We start from the raw sequence: 12672 nt of genomic DNA on the forward strand, positions 1-12672 counted from the left end.
TTTAATCATTTATCAAAAATATAACGGCCTTCGTTATCTACTACTTGTCTCCATCGTTCTGGTAAAGAATGAATAGCATCGGCGAAGAAGTTCTTAGGTTTAAATTCAAAAAACTCAGCTATGTACTGTCGTAGATGGGCTTGATCATCGAACTTTTTTTCATTCAAGGCATTGCTTAGCGATCTGAACAATGCGTAATCCGTAGGTGCCAAGTCTGGAGAGTACGGTGGATGAGGTATCACTTTCCAACCTAGCTCCAATAGCTTTAGCCGAGTCACTTTTGCAATGTGTGGGCGAGCATTGTCGTGTAAGAAAAAAACTTTAGCATGCTGTGGACGATTTTGACAGATTTTTTGGTTTAAATTTTCAAGCTGATTACAGTATACTGATGCGGTAAAAGTCATTCCACTTGGTAGGAGTTCCCAGTGAATAATACCATGAATATCCCACCAAACGGACAGCATAACTTTTTTCGGGTGAGGCTCTGTTTTTGGTGCCTCTATTCCTTTTTCGTTTGGAGCTAGCCACTGACGTTTGCGTGTGTGATTTATATATAAGACCCATTTTTCATCTCCAGTGATAAGATGGTCCAACCAGTTGAATGTGCGGCGAAAAGACAGAAGTTGTATGCAGATATCGGCACGGCGGTTTAGTTGATCTCTATCAAGTTCGTGCGGTATCCAAACACTGTATTTGTAGTTTTTTCCCAACTCGTGTAAATGTGTTTCTATGGTGACATGAGAGCAGCCTAACTCGGTAGCAAGAGTACGACTCGTTAGCCTCGGATCTCCTTCAATTAAGGTTTTTAATTTGGCTACATCAATCTTCACCAGTCGACCAGACTTAGGTTGATCTGATAATGAAAAGTCGCCACTACGAAACCGCTGGAACCATCGTTTCGCCGTGGCCTCAGACACAACTTCAGGAGCAACACGCTGACATATATTACGCACTGCTTCGGCGGCTGAATGGCCAGACTGAAATTCATATAGTAAGCAATGCCTTACATGCACTTTTAATTCGTCCATTTTCTTCCTTATATTAGCTCGGCGACAGCTAGTGAATGACTGACGAGAAACTGTGCGACTCGCCCTTTATATACTTTCGACCATAGAAGATTCTAGAACTCTCTCAAAAATTTTATGTGGAATTCAATCGATCGCTCATTACTTTCTTACCAACCCAATATTTAATCAATATACGGTTGTACTCACGTTATTATGTACGGAGTGCAGCAGCCGCCGCGAGCACTCATGCCTGATGACGGGTCTCCTAAATTACTCGAAACATGTGACAACAGTCGCAGTATAATAACGTAATAACCTATATCGACTAAATACTTGAATATGTCTCACGAAAGTTTATCGTACAATTATGTTTTGATTCTCGAAATGTTCTTGCTCAGGTGGTTTATAGTTAATTGTGTTTTAATTGCATAAAAAAAGAACTCTAAATAGCGAAAACGTACGGATACGTACTACACCTTACTAGTGTCACACCTCGGACACTGGCGATCAAATATATGAAAGAGGTGCGTTCCTAGCACACAGCCTAAGCTCGTGTAGGTGAACGCGCACTATGCTAGTATGAGTGAGATATGACAGGTCGACTGTTCGCGTTGTTGACAGGCGGTAACTGTGAGGTAACCGAGAGGGGGTGGGCGGCGCTATCAGCGGGGAGCGGGAGTGGCCATACTGTACGATAGTACTCTTTATTATACTGTGCTAGTGTAGACCGAACTCTACGGTTGTGTCGCAGCGGACGCCATTTGGCCTTGAGAAACGCGTGCATGCAAAACATCAGCAGTATCTAGCATTCCTCCTCTACAAGTCGTTGTCTACTAGTTGTACACATTAACTAGTTCGTATTGGTTGGTGTCAGTAATGTGTACTTAACCTTTTGGGCATTTTCAGAATTTGGGACCCCCCAACTAGCGTAAGTTGTTAACAAAAATTAACTCACTGTCAGTTTTGTGACGATAATTAAACATGAAGTTTCTATAAAAATATTGTTTTTGTATTAATTACATAAACTTTAAGCGATTATCTACATTCAGAATGTGAAAAAAGTAAATTTGTAGACATATTTATGCTTAATTGTCGTCACAAAACTGACAGCGAGTTAATTTTTTTAACAACTTACGTTAATTGGGGAGTCCCAAATTCTGAAAATGCCCTTTTGAACGCTTTGACACTCGAAACATAATACCTCTACTAGTAAATAACGAAAATAAACCTTAACTGCCAGCAGGATAATTGCCTTCACAGCGTTGGCCATAGCAACTTAGGCGTTGCTAGCGTCGTGGGGACGACAGCAGACGACGGTTAACTAAAATCGCCGTCAATATAATTTAACAACAATGTAAACAAAACATTCTATAAAATATCAATATTCTAGCACAAGTTTATTATTTAAAAGGTTGAGGCTCATAATGTGATATGAATTTATTAAATAACACATCGAATTAGCCAGTATCTGATGACTTAGAATGGAAATTAAAGACATTTTGACTACAAGGTTTGTTTACATCGTTCACAAATTCTATTGACGGCGATTTTACTTACAGGAAGGCGGGGTCGAAGGACGCCACCTTAGCGGTGAGGAAGGCGTGCATGCAAAACAGCAGACTGCAGGATCTAGCATTCCTCCTCACTACATGTCTACTAGTTGTACATACTAACTACTTCGTATTGGCTGTTGGTGAGTAATGTGTACTCACCCGTGTGTCAATTGTTCTGGTGCATGGAGGCCAGGAAGGCGGGGTCGACAGACGCCACCTTGGCCGTGAGGAAGGCGTGCATGCAGAACAGGAGGCTCTGCAGGATCTGGCATTCTAGCTCCTAGATATAATACCACAAGTTAGACTATTGTATGCAACTACAGCCTGGCAAAAAAGTAGAAAATAATAGGGGTGCCACCGTTTATGTGAACCGTTTTGCATGTGGCAACGTTTTGCTATGAAAACTTTGCAGTATGAAAACAGCTATGATAAAAAAATACTTCCATGTCTATTCTGTTTTGCCAAGCTGTAAATATTTACATAATATATCGTCAATAAAAAATTTAGAACTTGTTGTGTGTATGGGCACAGCATTAGTAGTAGTACTATTTGACCTACTGTACAAAAAATACCATTCCTACAAAACCGAAGTTTGACAGCAATACACCCGAAGAACCGAACCGAAGTTTGACAGGTTTGGGTTGTAATATGTTGTCCCTTTCTAATACATAACATTAACATTGTTATTCGTTTATTTAGGGTTTATTAAGGGTTAAATTGTGCGAATAGTGACGTTCAAATACTAGTCCGTTGCTTCTGGAAAGTTATATATGAAAATGTTGGCATAATTAATGGAAGATTTTTTTTGATTGGGATATGTACATTACAGGCCGAAGTTATTTTTCATCAACCCTCCCCATCCCTCTCCCCTCTGCGTCACCCCTCTTCCCCCCCTTAAATAGCCGAAAATGCGGTTTTTCGCGATTTCTGACAAAACTGTTGTAGATACAGAAAAAACGTGTAGGAAAAAAGTAATCCTTGATAAATTTAGTACAAATCGTTCATTGACACTTTGGTTCTAGCACTTATAGGTTTCGCGTGATCCATCACGAAAGTTGGTCCTTTACTGCAATTTTCTTTAGTGAATGTTAAGTTTTCTCCCAAATTGCTTACGAAATCTGTTTGATATTACTAAAATATTATAAACTGAAAATGAATTTCAGGGGGAAAAATCACTACCATGGGTAGGACTTGAACTCACGGCTACTGGATTGATACTCCAGGGCTCTACCAACAGCTACCAAAAGCTCATCCCCAGTCATAGATACACTATATAGATCAATGGTACTCCTAGCGACTACTACCGTGAAAATATTACGTCTTAAATAGTTACTGGAATTCCAAGACATATTGGAAATTCCACCCATGGTAGTGATTTTTCCCCCTTAATTTTATTTTAGTCATGAGTTACAATATTTTAGTTACATCAAACAAATTTCGACGATTTCGTATGCATTTTGGGCGAAAACTTAACATTCACTAAAGAAGATTGCAGCAAAGGACCAACTTTCGTGACGGATCACGCGTAAACTATAAGTGATAGAACCAAAGTGTTAATGAATGATTTGTAGTAAATTTATTAAGGATTACTTCGTTCCTACGCGCTTTTTCTATATCTTCAACAGTTTTGTCAGAAATCGAGAAAAACCGCATTTTCGGCACTTTAACACTTTCGCTACCAAGAACCCGACTGTCGGGCACACCGCTCGTAGAAGCGTAGCCGATTACATGGGTTTCCCCGTATGTAGCGAAAATGTCGTAGCGCCGCGTAGAGCCCGGTTTAGAAAGTGTTAAGGGAGGGTAGAGGGGTGACGCAGAGGAGGGAGGAGTGGGGAGGGTTGATGAAAAATAACTTCGGTCTATAACGTACATATTTCAATTTAAAAAAACCTTCCATTAATTATGCCGTAATTTTAGCTAATTTCCCCCTGCTATACGCTCGGCGCCTAAGTCCCTACCCACTTGCGCTAATGGCATCATTATTTCACCAAAATAAAATACGAATTAAACATTCTTACAATTCTTACCTTTGTTTCTATGACCTTGGTCTCAGCATCTTGGAAATGTAGTTTTAGTTTCGACTTTCCATCGTCACTTGACCCCCTCAACTGAGAGAACCTGAACAAAAAAGATAGTCACTTTATGGTCACAAAGTTCTGAGGTTTAGTTTTGGTTTTCTAAGTCGTGCCCGGAGCTTAATAGTGGTAACGATTTTGATTCAGAAAAATATTAAATGACAGTCAAAAGTAATGTACACCCTGATTACAGAAACGCGTCGTGTGTTATATACATACATACATACTAAACTATACATAATCGTAAAGTAAAAATAAATAAGAAAAAATTGTTGTTGAAACTTTTATTAAAAGAAATCATAATGCTACTCATTTTCATGTTCAAGGTATGACCAAAAATCGGAGAAAAGTTATCTTCAACTCCCCTCTATACCCAAGAACTTTCAGTATGTCCACCTTGACACCACGAGGTATACGCTTATTTTTTTAGTTTGAATAGGTAGACGTGTGACCACGATTACACGGATTGTAGTCATGCGGAAACACAGACTCAGGCGGGGTATTCTACTCCTTGGCAGTTCGCAAGAGAAATGTTGAAGCGAAACGCTTAGTGCGTATTTTCGGAATACTAACGGCTCAGCCACGACAATGGTCTAAGCGCAAGGTGAGCGGCATACATTGGAGCGAGACACAGCGATGGGACTTTTCATTCGCACGTATGGCTGCCGCTCACCGCTGTCGCGCTTAGACCAATGTCGTGGCTGGGCCGTGACCGTGAAGCGACGCCGCATTGCCGATGCCAGCTCAGTTAGTTTGGCTCCTCATTGTGATATTTACCTGTACGCCCAGACAGGCGGCGCGCCGGGCGTGCCCTCGCTGAGTGAAAAGCCCGACGACCAGTCCAGCGTCAGGCCCGCTGCCCGCCCGCCGTGCACCACCGTGAACGTCTTTTTCTGCGGAATAGAATAAGAATATGTTTATCATCAATAAAGTTTACAACAGAATGTACCAGGGGTACACTAGGCCACGCCTGTATCACACCTCGGACACTGGCGATCGTACCATGCTTGTGAGTGAGATATGACAGGTCAACTGTTCGCGTTTGGCGGGTGCGGGTGCGTTTAGCGGGTGGGCGGCACTTGCAGCGGTGAGCGGGAGTGGCTATACTGTACGAGAGTACTCTTTATTATGTGCCTGTATCGTGGGGAACCAGTTACAGTTAAGGTTACAGAGCTAGTTACACAATCAAGTCAAATATTAATATGAGTCAAATATTTACATTTATAACAAAGTAGGAATAAATACTCAGTTCCATTAAGAGTTTCAGTAACAATTGGAATTGTTAAACTCTTGGCGGCAATGACCACATGCCCGGTAGACTAATACTTCAAAACGTTTGATGTATTTTATCTAAGCGACAATAGCAAAAATGACTGCTAGAAACTTTAAAGACAACTTAGAGAAAAACAGGGAAAACAGTAAATACATGGTACATGGTAAAATCTTGGTAAAATCGCATCCAAAGCGTCCGTCACCCATGCGTCACCGTGATCGTTCGAAACATAGACACCGAAAAAAATATTTTACAAGCAAAAAATGTGAATTTTGAAGTTCTGAAAAGTTTATCAATCCTGTTGGGACGAAACCAGAAACCTCTAATCTCCATACCATAAACGAAGTGTTATGTCAATGTCACCACGATGTCACCATTCTTAATTTTTTCCAGTTTCTGCAGCTGTAGGAAAATATCGAACTAAAATAATAAGTTGTGGAAACATGGAACACACAAAGCATGCGTGCATGCTGCCTAAACCTGCGGGTTATGGCGACGAAGTACACCCAACGGCACACTGGTGGGAACAAATCAGGTAGTTACTGATTCATCTATTTAAAGTTTAAACATGAAAAACGTAAAGTAGTCAAAGGAAACATAAGTCAACTTTTCAACTATTTAATTTAGTTAGATTTACATATAACCCCCAAAAATAAGTACCAACGTATAAAAAATACAATATATTTGCACGCAGAATCCGTATGCGTAACACGCTGTTGCCTTGCGACTGGCACTACGGCACCCTCGTGTTCCTGAGAAGCCGCAAGGCCCTCGAGATGGAGCGGCAGCGACAGATCGCCTCAGGGTATTGGTACATCTGGCACCCGTACAGTCCGGCTAAATTCTACTTCGAGTGTTTTCTGTGGGTGGTCAACGTTTTCACCGAGTTTTATGTGCCGTTGGAGGTATTTGCTGACTGTAAGAACTCAATCACTTTGTTTATTTTTAGGGTTCCGTGCCTCGAAAAGAACAAACGGAACCCTAATAGGATAACTTTGTTGGCCGTCAAGAGTCTTGGTCTTGACTCAAGACCCTTTTTCTCAGGAACGCGTGAAGGTATCAAGCTGGAAGTTATATCAAACTAGTTTTTCCGCGGCTTCGCTCGCGTTAGAAAGAGAAAAAAAGTAGCCTATGTCACTCTCCATCTCTTCAACTATCTCCACTCAAAAAATCACGTCAATTCGTCGCTCCGTTTTGCCGTGAAAGACGGACAAACAAACAGACACACACACTTTCCCATTTGTAATATTAGTATGGATACTCAGGTCTAACTCAGGTCTTGGAGTTGTCAATGTCAAAAGATCAAACTTCTAAGCCAACGCAATCAACAGATACAGCTGTGTATGCCCCTTTCTACACTCGCAAGGAAATCAAAGCCTATTGGGTACTTCCCGTCAACTCAGAATCTTGATATATGGCAAAATTGCGAATACCGTGAGTATTTAGGTACAATCTGAAACTTTTATGGAACCCTCGGTGCGCGAGTCCGCCTCGTGAAAACTGGATTAAACTTTTTTTTTGTTTTAGGTCCAGATCCAGCAAACCCATTCATCTTGACTATTGACTTCTTGACATTATGCGACATCATTGTCCACTTTTGTTCGGGCTACCATGACGAGAACAACGAACGAATTGTTTTCGAGCCCAAAAAGATTGCGCGGAACTATATCAAAGGCCATTTCTTCTTAGATTTGATTGCTGCCATTCCATGGCAGCTTTACCAGCCTTTCGAAGGTTGTCGATATCCTTCGCATACAGTTTTCTTCCCGACGAAACTGCTCAGATATAGATCATTTCTACAGATACGTGAAACTGTTATGGAGCAGCTCGAAGCCCCGTATTTTTGCACCGTCATGTTTACAATTATCAATAGACTCGTAATTTTCTTTAATTGGATGACTTATTGGCAGTACCAAGTGCCAGTGATCTGCGTACATTATTTCGACCTTAATAACTTAACGCTGGGGGAAGAACGGTGGCTCGAGCGTTTAAACGTGTATCCTGGAGCGGACCCATTCACTAAATACGTGACTAATCTATACCACGTTTCTGCTAGAAGTTTGGGCGCGGGTTACGTGGCCGAGGTACGGGACCACGTCATGCCGGAGATGGTCCAAAATTGCATTACGGACGTTTTCAGCCTTATTTTCTTAATATATTGCTTCATGATCGTCATCCGTCTCATTCTGTGTTCGCAATCAAATTTTATATTCGACGGCGCAATGAAGGACCTAGAGAAATACATGAGCGTCAAACGCCTGCCAAAGAGCCTGCAGAATAAAATAAGGTTGTTCATCAATTATAAATTTGGCGGGAATTACATGGATGAGAAATATATTCTGAATACTATCAACCAACATATCAAGCAAGATATCAACATGCATACTTGCCGGCGACTCGTTGTGACTGTACCGCTGTTTAAAGGGTTTCCCATCATGTTGATTAATACCATCATCTTTGCACTGAAGCAAGAAGTCTTTATACCAGATCAGGTAGTGCACTTGTTTGTAGATCAAATTGGTACTTAACAATTTTTTCAAGGCAATTTTGTCTTACATATGTAATGCTTAATAGTTTTCTATCGTAATTTCTCTGAAACGTTCGTATTTATTTTGTCATGCTAGCTCAGTCAACGTTGAAAGGTACTTCTTGCACTGAGACTGACTGAAATAGCATGACAAGTTCATAGTTTCCGTGAAAATACGAAGGAAAAACATCTCGCACTACATCTTCTGTACTATATTTATCTTTTCAGGAGGTGATAAAGCGTGGACATCGAATTGATAAAATGTATTTCATTTATTATGGAACTGTGGCGTTTACAGATGAACTAGGCAATGAGGTAACTAAGTTTAATGAAAAAGCGCCTGGCCGATCAGATACCTCATTGTGATGATACTCGCATGCGAAATCTCGTACCGACCAAGGGAGCGAGAACTCGCATGCGAGCCTCATTCTCATTACAATGCGGCATTCGATTGATATGCTGAATCGTACCTTAACCCTTAGCAGGCGCTGTCTAGGGCCAGTTGCATCAACCACATTTGACAGGTACACATCATAGTCACGCAGCAGACTTCTATGGAACTTCCCATACAATAAAATTTTACGTACGCTTTAATGGTGACAGACGGTTTTATGTAACCGGCCCTAAATCGGCCCGTAAAGTTTAGACTTGTCTGTTTTAGGTACAATATTTGAACGACGGAGCACATTTTGGCGAGGAAGCGCTACTGCGACCCAATGAGCCGGCAACGACCACCGTCACAGCGCTGGAGATCAGCGAGATATACACGTGAGTAGTCCAATGCTAGCAAAGGATTTGAGAATTCTTCGGTTACTAACAGTAATTAACGGATAACCATACATAAACTCATGCCTGTATTTCCAAAAGGCAAAGAATTAAGGTGTTGAACGCATTGTGTTATTCGCGGATTTATCATAGGACGAAAATTGCAAATTTGGCCAAACCCAAGTTGGCAGCAATATTATTAGCACATGCTGTGCAAGTGTCATTTTAAAGTCAAAGCAGTCTTGAAAGTTTGGAGAAAATGGAAAAGTTTAAGCATACATTTTAACACCTTTACATGTAGTATATGGTGGATTTTAAGGTCATCTTCGCTAGCAAATTCTTTGCTACAATCCCCGTGCTGACTTAATCTGGCACTGTTTAGTAACAATAACAGGGATGAGCCCTCATAAGTATCATTTAGTCTCCACAAATACGACTACCACTACGTAACCGTATTTTTTGTTCGTTATTTCAGTTTATCGAACGCAGAATTCACCGCGTGCGTCGAGCTTTACCCGCACATACAAGAACGCTTGTCGGAGAATCAACGGCGCTCGCTGGGGCGAATCTTTCCCGGCCGACGACAGACAAACTCTTAATCAGTTAAAGTATACATTTATTTTCCAAGCTTTAGATTTTTATAATAAACACAGTATAATAAAGAGTACTATCGTACAGTGTGGCCATACTCCCTTTCCCCGCTGAAAGTGTCGCCCACCCCCTCTCGGTTACCTCACAGTTACCGTCTGTCAAAAACGCGAACAGTCGATATTTCACTCAAACCAGCATAGTACGCGTTCACCTACACGAGCTTAGACTGTGTACTAGGAACGCGCCTCTTTCATATATTTGATCGCCAGAGTCCGAGGTGTGGTTTAATACAGCATGGATCGTTTATCTACATATGCATGCCGCATGTCGCACACTGGATTAACTATTTTTTTATGTTATATTATAAAGCCTATATTACGGGAGAATAGATCTTAAACTTTTAATTGAATTCAAACCTTTAGAATTAGATTTCGAAACGCAGGGTGCTCTTGGATCATGTTATTCGGTTCTGCATTTAATGTTTTATAAAATGCGCTTTATAAAACAGTATAACTACCCATCCCTCTCTAATTAATACAGTTAGAAAAGGACTTGGTATTTTGAGACCGGTGCTACATGAAAGATTTTGAATTTGTGTCGTGACAGAGTTGACGATATGTCCGCCTTAAAGTATCTGGGTTTATTAGCACGAGGAGCAGTGCTAGCCTAGGAAACAGTGCCACTAGCCTACTGTCTCACTCTAACTGTAGCTTTGTGACAGAGTTGACGATATTGCTGGTCCAGGCCGCCTCAACTCGCAGCAGTTCCCTGCTAGTTTCTGCGCTGAAGTATCTCGGGCTGGCCGCGCCGCCGCCAGATATAGCACCACTGTTCTGTACTAGGAAGTAGTGCCGCTAGTCTGCTGTCTCACTCTACCTGTAGCCGGGTGACAGAGTTGACGATGTTGCTGGTCCAGGCCGCCTCGACTCTGAGCAGTTCCCTCCTGGTTTCCGCGCTGAAGTATCGGGGTCCGCCGGGTCTAGCGCCACTGCTCTATACTAGGAAGTAGTGTCGCTAGTCAGCTGTCTCACTCTACCTGTAGCCGGGTGACAGAGTTGACGATGTTGCTGGTCCAGGCCGCCTCGACTCTGAGCAGTTCCCTCCTGGTTTCCGCGCTGAAGTATCGGGGTCCGCCGGGTCTAGCGCCACTGCTCTATACTAGGAAGTAGTGTCGCTAGTCAGCTGTCTCACTCTACCTGTAGCCGGGTGACAGAGTTGACGATGTTGCTGGTCCAGGCCGCCTCGACTCTGAGCAGTTCCCTCCTGGTTTCCGCGCTGAAGTATCGGGGTCCGCCGGGTCTAGCGCCACTGCTCTATACTAGGAAGTAGTGTCGCTAGTCAGCTGTCTCACTCTACCTGTAGCCGGGTGACAGAGTTGACGATGTTGCTGGTCCAGGCCGCCTCGACTCTGAGCAGTTCCCTCCTGGTTTCCGCGCTGAAGTATCGGGGTCCGCCGGGTCTAGCGCCACTGCTCTATACTAGGAAGTAGTGCCGCTAGTCTGCTGTCTCACTCTACCTGTAGCCGGGTGACAGAGTTGACGATGTTGCTGGTCCAGGCCGCCTCGACTCTGAGCAGTTCCCTCCTGGTTTCCGCGCTGAAGTATCGGGGTCCGCCGGGTCTAGCGCCACTGCTCTATACAAGGAAGTAGTGCCGCTAGTCTGCTGTCTCACTCTACCTGTAGCCGGGTGACAGAGTTGACGATGTTGCTGGTCCAGGCCGCCTCGACTCTGAGCAGTTCCCTCCTGGTTTCCGCGCTGAAGTATCGGGGTCCGCCGGGTCTAGCGCCACTGCTCTATACTAGGAAGTAGTGCCGCTAGTCTGCTGTCTCACTCTACCTGTAGCCGGGTGACAGAGTTGACGATGTTGCTGGTCCAGGCCGCCTCGACTCTGAGCAGTTCCCTCCTGGTTTCCGCGCTGAAGTATCGGGGTCCGCCGGGTCTAGCGCCACTGCTCTATACTAGGAAGTAGTGCCGCTAGTCTGCTGTCTCACTCTACCTGTAGCCGGGTGACAGAGTTGACGATGTTGCTGGTCCAGGCCGCCTCGACTCTGAGCAGTTCCCTCCTGGTTTCCGCGCTGAAGTATCGGGGTCCGCCGGGTCTAGCGCCACTGCTCTATACTAGGAAGTAGTGCCGCTAGTCTGCTGTCTCACTCTACCTGTAGCCGGGTGACAGAGTTGACGATGTTGCTGGTCCAGGCCGCCTCGACTCTGAGCAGTTCCCTCCTGGTTTCCGCGCTGAAGTATCGGGGTCCGCCGGGTCTAGCGCCACTGCTCTATACTAGGAAGTAGTGTCGCTAGTCAGCTGTCTCACTCTACCTGTAGCCGGGTGACAGAGTTGACGATGTTGCTGGTCCAGGCCGCCTCGACTCTGAGCAGTTCCCTCCTGGTTTCCGCGCTGAAGTATCGGGGTCCGCCGGGTCTAGCGCCACTGCTCTATACTAGGAAGTAGTGTCGCTAGTCTGCTGTCTCACTCTACCTGTAGCCGGGTGACAGAGTTGACGATGTTGCTGGTCCAGGCCGCCTCGACTCTGAGCAGTTCCCTCCTGGTTTCCGCGCTGAAGTATCGGGGTCCGCCGGGTCTAGCGCCACTGCTCTATACTAGGAAGTAGTGCCGCTAGTCTGCTGTCTCACTCTACCTGTAGCCGGGTGACAGAGTTGACGATGTTGCTGGTCCAGGCCGCCTCGACTCTGAGCAGTTCCCTCCTGGTTTCCGCGCTGAAGTATCGGGGTCCGCCGGGTCTAGCGCCACTGCTCTATACTAGGAAGTAGTGTCGCTAGTCAGCTGTCTCACTCTACCTGTAGCCGGGTGACAGAGTTGACGATGTTGCTGGTCCAGGCCGCCTCGACTCTGAGCAGTTCCCTCCTGGTTTCCGCGCTGAAG

General features: G+C 44.1%; 3 protein-coding genes across 3 annotated transcripts in view; 2 read left to right on the forward strand and 1 right to left on the reverse strand.

Annotated features, from left to right (window-relative positions):
• LOC125225489 (gamma-1-syntrophin) overlaps window positions 1-12672 on the reverse strand; it is a 39072-nt gene that overhangs the window by 911 nt on the left and 25489 nt on the right. Inside the window, exons 11-13 of the mRNA XM_048129230.1 lie at window positions 5413-5528; window positions 4588-4678; window positions 2720-2840 (exon numbers count right to left, since the gene is read on the reverse strand). Of these exons, the coding sequence (XP_047985187.1) occupies window positions 2727-2840; window positions 4588-4678; window positions 5413-5528 (321 nt within the window). The 3' untranslated portion in view covers window positions 2720-2726. The remainder of the gene's footprint in view (window positions 1-2719; window positions 2841-4587; window positions 4679-5412; window positions 5529-12672) is intronic.
• Window positions 2584-6993, forward strand: LOC125225488. The gene is made up of 3 exons (XM_048129229.1): window positions 2584-2597; window positions 6302-6443; window positions 6603-6993. Exons 2-3 carry the CDS (start codon window positions 6352-6354, stop codon window positions 6991-6993), a joined length of 483 nt encoding a protein of 160 aa, XP_047985186.1. The 5' UTR covers window positions 2584-2597; window positions 6302-6351.
• LOC125225486 (potassium/sodium hyperpolarization-activated cyclic nucleotide-gated channel 1-like) lies at window positions 8164-9862 on the forward strand. The gene is made up of 4 exons (XM_048129228.1): window positions 8164-8400; window positions 8664-8750; window positions 9097-9203; window positions 9676-9862. The coding sequence occupies exons 1-4, from the start codon at window positions 8230-8232 to the stop codon at window positions 9797-9799; spliced, it is 489 nt and encodes a 162-aa protein (XP_047985185.1). The 5' UTR covers window positions 8164-8229; the 3' UTR covers window positions 9800-9862.

This window comes from Leguminivora glycinivorella, chromosome 4, assembly GCF_023078275.1.
Source record: "Leguminivora glycinivorella isolate SPB_JAAS2020 chromosome 4, LegGlyc_1.1, whole genome shotgun sequence".
NCBI lineage: Eukaryota > Metazoa > Arthropoda > Insecta > Lepidoptera > Tortricidae > Leguminivora > Leguminivora glycinivorella.